At 40.4% G+C, this 9436-nt stretch overlaps 1 protein-coding gene across 1 annotated transcript; it reads left to right on the forward strand.

The window, feature by feature from the left end:
• The first annotated feature begins 3682 nt into the window (after positions 1-3682).
• Positions 3683-5210, forward strand: LOC118914526 (olfactory receptor 2D3-like). Its single transcript, XM_036889551.2, has one exon. The coding sequence runs from the start codon at positions 4194-4196 to the stop codon at positions 5142-5144; it is 951 nt and encodes a 316-aa protein (XP_036745446.2). The 5' UTR covers positions 3683-4193; the 3' UTR covers positions 5145-5210.
• Positions 5211-9436: the final 4226 nt, after the last annotated feature.

A 9436-nucleotide genomic window follows, 5' to 3' on the forward strand; every position in this document is an offset into this window, starting at 1 on the left:
AGGGGGCTGTGTCTCCTCTGGAGCTTCTGCAAGCTTTGTAAATAACTGGCCTTTCCTCTTCAATAACATCTTTCCTTTTTTGTGGGGGGTAGGTGGAGAGTTACCTTTAACTCTCCTTGCAGAGAACTCAGTACAGAAATCCTGCTCAAAGGTGCCTCAGGAATCAGATTCTACACAGCAGATAAGACCATTTAAGATTTTCACCCTAAAATCTCCAGGGCAGTAAACTTCCACTGACCTCATCTTCCAATGACTGGACCCTGTAAGATACCCCTGTCTTTTGCTGATGCTGTGTTCCTATCCCCTTGTATTTTCCTTGTACTTGTAGGCAGAAGGCTACAGGAAAACCTAGTCTCTTGATTTTGGAAGCCCATGGGTCTAGAAAGTGCAATGAATATAACGGTTATTTGAGGACTTTTGTGACTGGAAGACTAACACTTTGCTTTATCATCTGTCATAATGTACATACTTTTTCCAGATCTCAGGGAAATTAAAGAGTTTGCCCAATTTCTAGTCTTTGCTTCTTCTTGAGTTAAAGGTAGGAAGGAAAAAGCCATTGATTTTGCAATTTTACCTACTCCCAAGCTCAGGTGAGCATGCCTCATTTTTCCACCTGGTCAGTTCTGTGGCACCCATGCTAATAGATATTGTGTCTTTTAAACATAACTCGCACTGTTGTTCCTGTTTGCATAAGTGTTTGTGTTTGGGTATATGAGTAAAATATATATAAATTTGTGTGATAATATATGCATGGGGTTTACATTTATTGATTTGTTAAACATATTAATTTTTTTAAAACTTTTCTGTGTGAAGCAAGGGGATAAGATCACTCACAGTCTTTACCTTCAAAGAATTTATAAAGTAGAAAAAAGGGCTTGTCTTTTAATTGGATATTGGAAAGTAATCTTACTTTGGAAGATTCATCATCTAATGGAGTACAAGATGTATTGGACTCTAGGGCATGGAAACAAGTCGGAAGGGTGTTGTATTAATTCAATGGCAATAAAAAAAAAGGTTAGAGATTTGAATGATGATTCAAAGGATGAACTTGATGATTGATCAATTTGAGGAAACAAGGAGGATGAAGAAGTCAAAGATGATTTTATGTTTTTAGGTTGTGGTGTTTAGGGAAAAATGGCAGCAGTATTTGCAGGAATAGGGAAGTTAAAAATGACTTGTGGAGTAAAATTAAATTCCAGGTATGTTGATTTTGAAGCAGAAGTAAAATATTCTATTGTAAATGCCCAGAAAAAAAGGAAAATGTAAGATTGAAACTTAGAATAATTGTCAGATGTCAGATCACTTTTGAGACATTCTAGGTATATAGGTGGTAGTTGAGGCAGTGGACTTGAGTGAGATTCCTAAGGAACAGTTCGTGAACAAGGAAGAAAGAGTAGAAAACCAACTTGGAGGAATATTAAAATCTTGTAGATATTTTCACTGATGCTGCTTAGTCTCCTCTCCACCTGAATCTGAACTACAGAAAGACAGCACGCCCATTTCTTTTCTGTGTATACCATCAGCTTCTGCCTTACACTTTCCCCAAATCCTCATTCTATGGCACATGCCATCTTTGCTAGTCTGTGGATTCAGATAGCCCTGTTCCAGAGTGCATCTCTAAATATAGAACTGGTACTCCTATTCACTGGGACAATATCATGTTTGGGCTCTGGAGCCAGACTACCTGAGACTGAATCCTGACTCAATAATTTACTAGCTCTGTGGAAATTAAAAATAATACTCACTGGACCACAGAATCCATTTCTTTAAAATGGAGATAGTAGTGGTGTCTATCTCTTAAGACTCTTCTGAGATTTAAATAAATAAATATTAAATGCTCAAAAGAGTGCTCGGAATATATTAAGTGCCATATACGGTAAGTTTTTTAGTCACTGCTGTTGTTATTATTAGTAGTAGGTAGTAGTATGCTCTGCTCCCAGCATACAAGCTTGTATATGCAATATTTAGGCTCCTGTATCTCTCACCAAATCTTCTTCTACATTGCAGGTCTAAAGATAAGTTTATGACAATTGTATAGTCACCAGTGCCACAGGAATTGAACTGACTTCTTTACCATGTTGGGCCTACTAACAGACCTGGCATATGAACTGATGATCCTCCTTAAATTGGATTGGTTGTTCTACCTGAATTTTGAATCCTCTTTATTATTATTATTATTTTATAAAAAGTCTTCTGTAAACTTAAAAAATATGACTAGAACCTTACCACAAGACTTACTTCTTTCCAGGTTATTTTCTAATTGACAACATCTGAAAAACTTAACCTCCTCCAACTTTAGGAGCCAACCTATTTATGAACATGCTTGAGATTGAGGAAAATTTCCTGTCTTTTGAGCACTGCTTGGATTTTCCTGTGCCAAATGATTAGCTTTTCAGTGCTAGCTGCTGCTGTTGGAATTGAGACTGAATTTAGATTGAAGATTTAAAAGCTCAGATATTAGAACAAAACTCTAGGGCTTTGAATTCCACCTCTGACAATTGATGTCTGTGTGACTAGCAAGTTACTTAACATCTCTACCCTTTAGTTTCCCCAATTGTAAAAACAGAGATTTGAAAATACACTTTATCATTGGATTGTTGTGACAATTAAATAAACTAATACATATAAATTACTTAGAATAGTGCCAGACACAATGTAAGCATTCAGTAAGTGTTAGTCATTAGCATTAGACAGAGTTGGGACTCCCTGGCTGAAGACAGCCTGCCCATGTGCCTTCATCAGGCCTCCATCTCCCTCCTTTAGGTTAGGTCCCTGAAAGCAGAGCCTAAGAAAATAACTCGGATGTGGGTGGTTTATTTGAAAAGTAATTCCAGGAAATGGTGTAAGGAACCAGTAAGAGTGAGACAAGGAAAAACTAAATGCCAATGAAGTTTGGATTCTTGAAGCTGTTACTCTAGACCATGAATTCTCCATGGGGGCAGTATAGACCCTAAGGTTCTTGGAAAGAGAAAGAAATCTTAGCTATTATAGTAGTTTGTGGCCCTCCAAAGGCCTGCAGTATATAAATAGATATACAGTATATCTGTGCCATTAAAATTTCAGGAGGGAAGGGATTAGGGAAAAAACTGTAAAAAGCTCCTTAGTGGATATAATAATAATGATAATAATAGTAATAAACTTAACTCCATGGAGCTCAACCTTTAAGAAGCATACAGAATGTCACCCAGAAATGTGTGGTACATGTATTCATTGGCTCCCACTGTTCACTAGTTGAAGATTGCCTCTGGGCATTAACTTGCTCGCGCTTCCGAGGCCCTGGGAGGAATGCCAAAAAGACAAAGCAGGAGTCCTTGAAGCAGAATGTCAGTGGGGCCAGGTGAGTCAGAACTGTCCACCACAGCCGAAGCTGAGGTCAAAGATGAGCTAGATGGCGTGCATGGGGTTGTGAAATTTGTTAATATCCAATTCAGAAGTTCAAGCTCCTGCGTGGTCCTGGCTTTTTTCACTAAAACAAGGCTCTGGGCACGAAAATCTTGTTATGGCCATTTCTGAATGTACATAATGTGTCCCATTTTTTCATGTTATTTCTCTTTGCTATGTGAAATATTTGTATAAGGGCCCAGATTATTCATGGACATAAATTTCTCTTTTCTTCCTTTGTCCTGTTCAGAAAGTTTACTTAAGAAGTCTCTTTATAAAAATGCTATGGAGAAAAGCAAGAACAAATAACCACAATTTATCTGTTTGATCCCTAAACCATATTTGAATCTCTTACTCTATTGTGGACAAATTTGTCACTGACCTCTGTATTTTTATTTTGAATTATAAAAGCAAAAGTGGTTTTTATTGACTAGCCATGTTTCCCCCCTTCTCAGACTGCTTATCAAGGTAAATACAAAGTATTTCTTGAAAAGACAAAAATTAAATTGAACCAAAGACAATTCTCCTGATATATCTTCATAGTAATTTATCAGCAGGTAAATATGTTGACATCAGGATTAGCTGAGAAGCCGCAGAGAGTGTGATAGCCTACCAAGTGGATCATTCAAGGAAAAAAGTGCTTATAAAAACTATATAAATTGGTGGACACAACAGTATGCGTCCTAATGCTAACTGGCACCTGGTAGGAAGTGGCTGAAAGAGAAGGGTACAGCAAGGTGTGCGCATTGACATTGTGCTTGTTTATAAAGCTTGTGCAAATCAAACATTCAGAGTGCATCTGTTTCTTTCCGATGATAGGTAAACAGGAAAAAACATCAATGGGAGAAGGAAACCAAACTTCTCTGGCTGAATTTATCTTGCTGGGACTTTCACAGGATCCAAAGATCCAGATCTTGCTGTTCTGTGTTTTCCTGATTGTTTACCTTCTCTCTATATGTGGAAACCTACTCATAATAACCCTTATCCAGACTGACTCTCGACTTCACACTCCCATGTACTTTTTCCTCAAAAACTTGTCCTTTGCTGACCTCTGTTTCTCTACAAGCATTGTTCCTCAGATGTTGGTCCACTTCCTTGTAAAAAGGAAAACCATTTCCTTTGCTGGATGCTCACTACAGATAGTCGTCTTCCTCCTAGCAGGGTGTACAGAGTGCACCCTGCTGGCGGTGATGTCCTATGACCGCTACGTGGCCGTCTGCAAGCCGCTGCACTACTCCACCATCATGACCCACAGGGTTTGTGTCCAGCTGGCCATAGTGTCCTGGATCAGTGGGGCGTTTGTATGTTCAGTGGACAGTGCATTCACACTGTGTCTCCCCTACCAGGGACAGAATGTAATTAATCATTATTTTTGTGAACCTCCTGCACTCTTGAAGCTGGCTTCAGCAGACACCTACAATGCTGAGATGGCCCTCTTTTCAATGGGTGTGATTATCCTCTTAGCACCTGTCTCCCTCATCCTCGTCTCCTACTGGTATATCATCTCCACTGTGATTCGGATGCAGTCAGAAGAGGGGAGGCTCAAGGTGTTCTCCACCTGTGGCTCCCATCTCACTGTTGTGGTTCTCTACTATGGCTCTGGAATATTTGCCTACATGAGACCCAATTCCAAGGCAATGAATGAAAAGGATAAGGTCATCTCTGTGTTCTACTCAGTGATGACTTCCATGTTGAACCCCATCATTTACAGCCTGAGGAACAAGGATGTGAAGGGGGCTCTCAGGAAGCTGGCTGGAAGATAACCCACCTTCAGAGGCAGTGATTTCTGACATTTTTCTTAAGCACTTGGAACATTGTGACCACTGTACTCATCCTTTCCTTCCATTGCTTTATCTGCCTCAGATAATTTTCTTCTCTACAGATATTCCTTAAGTGTCACTCTGTGCAAGCACTGTGCCCAGGACCTCACAATATGAGTAAAACTTAGTGCCTGCCTTAAAAGGTTTCATTACCTCTAAGACCACAGAGAGCCATGCTCTGCCTGAGCGGGGGTTGTGCTCCTCTGTTAAGCTTATGGTCTCTTGCCGCAGTTCTTCCCTAAGGGAAATACCTTCTTAGCAGGGTAAACTCACCCTTGGAGTGAGTGGAGTGTTGGCCCAAGAAAAAATGGAATTAATCACCTTGCCCATATTTCTAGCATCATTTACCCACTAAATGAGCTGGGATGCCCAGGTTGTCATACAGTTGGTATGGGCTTGCTGGGGTTCTGTTTCACATTCCTTGCTGCATTGACAGTGACTGGCCCAAAAGCCAGCATTTGGTGCAAACATGAGTGTCTTATGGGATCTGTGGAATGCTATGCATAGATGCACTGTGTCCAATTGCCTTATTTCCAATTAAAAGTGATTGAACCCTATAGTGTCTCTGTAACTTTAAGGCCCTCCCTGCAATGAATTCACCTGTACTGTACAGGACTCTTCTTAAAGCATTCCTTTCTTCTTTTTCTTTTCTCTTCCCTCCATTTTTTTTTTTGGTGGATGTCTTTGTTTATGTATAGTGTGTGCAGGTGTGAAAGAGTTAGCTAGTATGTGCAATCATGTGTTGTCTGTGATAAGTAAGCTTAACTACATAGAATTCTCTGCCAGTAGCACTGAATCAGATTTCTCTCACTTCTTGACTAAACACTACATTCTCTCAGGCCAATGTCATCTGTCACCTGATTGTTTTCCATATCCTCCCCACACTCCAGCTATCTGTAGACTCTCGTTTTCACCAATAAGTGTGAAAGTGTTTTCAAATTTGTCATTCTCTTTTTTGGATGGGGGAGAGAGGGCAGTTGAGCTCAACACTCAGAAAATAAAATTAAATATTTTCCTTTTTGATTATGAAAGGAATAATGTGAGCTGTATTAAAATGCAAATAAAATCACATATAATACCCCTCCAGAAGTAAGTCCTGCCAACATTTCAATTCTATCCTTTCAGAATTCTTTCTGTCTCTCTCTCAAGAGAGCATGCAGTGGTGGTGAGGCAATAAGAATTAAAACTGCTCCGTGTACATGAGGAAATAGAGTAAGGTTTAGTGTTTTGGGTGGGGCTTCTTTTTCCTCACACATTCCACCAAATCCCCAGTGAAAAGGATCTGAATAAAATTGCTGCCCACCTGTGTCCTAGTGCTATGCATCTACAGACAGCTGTCAGCCCGGGAGGACAGCACCACAACAATTACACCAGTCATGGGAACTTGTGGGTTTGAGGACAGGGACAGGAGCTCCGAAATGCCTTTGTATGATTTGATTCTGAAAGTGGCTGGTATGAACAACCAACAAAAATATTTGGGGCAAGAAAAATTAATCACTAAATTGGGATGAGGTGAGAACGAAGAGTGTTGGGGGAGCGGGGGGGAATACAAGCGATTAAGTCCAAGACTGAGGTGTTGTCCAGACTATTTTTTTCTGCATTTCAGTCCTTGGCTTGCAGGTGGCTGCCTTCTCTCTGTGTGCTCAGCAGTCTTTCCTCTGTGTGCATACACCCCTGGTACCTCTTTGCATCTCCAAATTTCCTGTTCTTATAAGGACATCAGTCAGACTGAGTTAGGATCCACCATGATCACCTCACTTAACCTGACCACTCCTTCCAAGGCCCCGTCTCCATCAGCTGGGCACGTCTGCCTCCCCTGTGCTAGTGGGCTCCTCTCCTGGGAGGTCACCACCGTCTGTAGGTGCTGCTATTGGGATGAGTCCCTTTTACAAAGAGGCCTGACTAATTCTCTTCCACAGGATCCTCATGTAGCCAAGTGGAGTCAAGTTTATATCCTGTTTTACCAAATTCTGGGAGTGTGGAATGTTGTGTCTCTTCTCTTCAGTCAGGGACACCAAACCAGTCCATAACTGACCCTTAGATTTTTTTTATGTGTGAAGGTACTTGTTTTAATATTCATCAAATTCCAGACAATACGCATGAAGTTCTCCATTAGTACTTTTTGAAGCTTTTGCCCCTTAAGGTGAGGGGAATCAACTCATTTCTCATGGAGGGAGGAGTAAAAGACTACCCTGATAAATATCTTCAAAGTATTCCTCTCCACCACCTTCCAGCTCTCTCTCACACCCTACAGGGGATTAAGGCTTAATGCCTGTAAATCATCTTTGGATCACTTCCATGGAAGTGTTTTCTAATGTAGCACTTCAGTTTAGAACTTGGAGGTACAGGGCAAATATTGTTAAATTTTTGGATTTCAGGCAATATTTTTGTTCCATCACTTTAGTATAGATGCAATGACCTAACTGAAATTCTAGGAAATGCAGTCAAGTACTATCATCAAAAATATAATGTATCCATCATATTGTTATTTATTCTTTACTAGCCTCAACATTCAATCATCTCCCTTATCTCTTCATTGTTTTGAACATTCTGGTAAATTTAAGACTTTACCTCTGAGCATTCATTATTTTAAACATTATTACCTTAGCATGTAGTAAATGAGGGCAAGGCCCTGCATATGTCCTTTTGACCCTTACCATTTCAGGGCATGCTGACATCCAACAGCCAGCATTTACATCTTTTGTGTAGGATTGTCTCTGGCTGACATGCCAGTTCTGCCCACATGCCCAGAAGTCCAGAATGGCCTGGAGAATTAGTGTCCTCTGTAGCAACCAGGCCTTAATTGATGACTCGTGAGACTTAATGTGTAAATACCCAAGATCCGTTATACCTTAGGTGCAATATGCCGCTGAGATACACGTTCTACTCTGTTTCTCAGAGTTCCCCAAGAGCACTAAGATTCAATTACCCACAGTAACTTGCTTGATGACATACTCTTTATTAACTCTTGCTTTTCTGTCCAACACTTCACCCTAAGTTTTCCTGAGATCACTCCCTAAATGAACTGTGCACTCAGATTAGGGTCAGCTTCTAAGGGACCCTAAACTATGACACACTCACTGTAACACACACTCACTGTGTATAATTACTTTTCCCTTGCTGCAGATTGTCTCAGAATGCAAGCCATCTCTGCCTAATCCTTTTATATTAATTGCAAATTGTTTTCCGGGTGTCTGAGTGAAGGAGGCAGAGGAAAAGGGGTAATGTGGAGAAGGCTCTGACTTTGCCTACCTGGTGCATCATTAGACGGCATCTCTCTACTTTCTGGTCTGGGAGTTCCTTTATTCTGGAATTAGATATCAATAAAACTTAGCCTAAATTCTTTGGATATGTCAAGCTTCAAATACTTCTAGGTTTGAAGTAAAAATTATGTTTTAAAATATATCCTTTGAAAAAAATAGTAGAGTTGGTGGAGATTTCTTCTGAACCTTGTTGTATAACCCTTTCTTAGTTCTTATATACTGATCTAAAGTAGGCCTTCAAAAATATTTATATCTTTGTGGATATTTTAGTTGGAATTTGAGAGGAGCTGTGGTGGACATTTTCATCCATTCATTCATTTATTAATGTGGCAAGCATTTATTGAGTACCAATGAATGGTACTGTGCCCGTTACCATGCTAGAAGCTAATTTTGTGAGTGGGAACAAAACAGTTCTGGTTCCTGCCCTTCTGGATCTTACCTGCTAGTGCAGTGTGCTACCAGATTAACCCAGAAGTCAGAGGGAAAAAGTATGGGAACAAACTTGAACAATCAAAAAACACGGAACAAGCAAAGCTTTATTTAGTCTTTCTTGCACCAAAAGAAGGAAGAATGCAGGATTTTAGTGAGTTTGAAACAAACCCAGTAACAAAACAGTACACACTGCAGGATTTTGCAAAGAAGACACTGGTGATCTCGGGACAAAGAATGTCAGTTCAGTTCATGTGGGGTGCTTGGCAGGAGCTGATACAAACAGGCTGAGGAGGGTAGTACAGAAGTAAAGTGTACCATGGAGTATGCCATAAAGTGAAGTCTGAGCCATGGAGAACACCTGTGCCTGCTGCCCCAGGATCTCCTTCCTGTCAGGCCAGCAAAATGGAGATGGCTGTTATCATTCTGGGAACCACATATTGAAGATATTGGCTCCACCAGAAGGAAAAGGCCTGCGTCCCCAAAGCAGCTCTGAAGGACAATTAAGGACAGCTCCCTAACCAAGAGATCCTCTATGAACTG

This window comes from Manis pentadactyla, chromosome 9, assembly GCF_030020395.1.
Source record: "Manis pentadactyla isolate mManPen7 chromosome 9, mManPen7.hap1, whole genome shotgun sequence".
NCBI lineage: Eukaryota > Metazoa > Chordata > Mammalia > Pholidota > Manidae > Manis > Manis pentadactyla.

What these genes read in the sequence shown, in the direction of transcription:
- LOC118914526 (XM_036889551.2), top strand. Translation starts at nt 4,194, where the DNA reads ATGATAGGTAAACAGGAAAAAACATCAATGGGAGAAGGAAACCAAACT.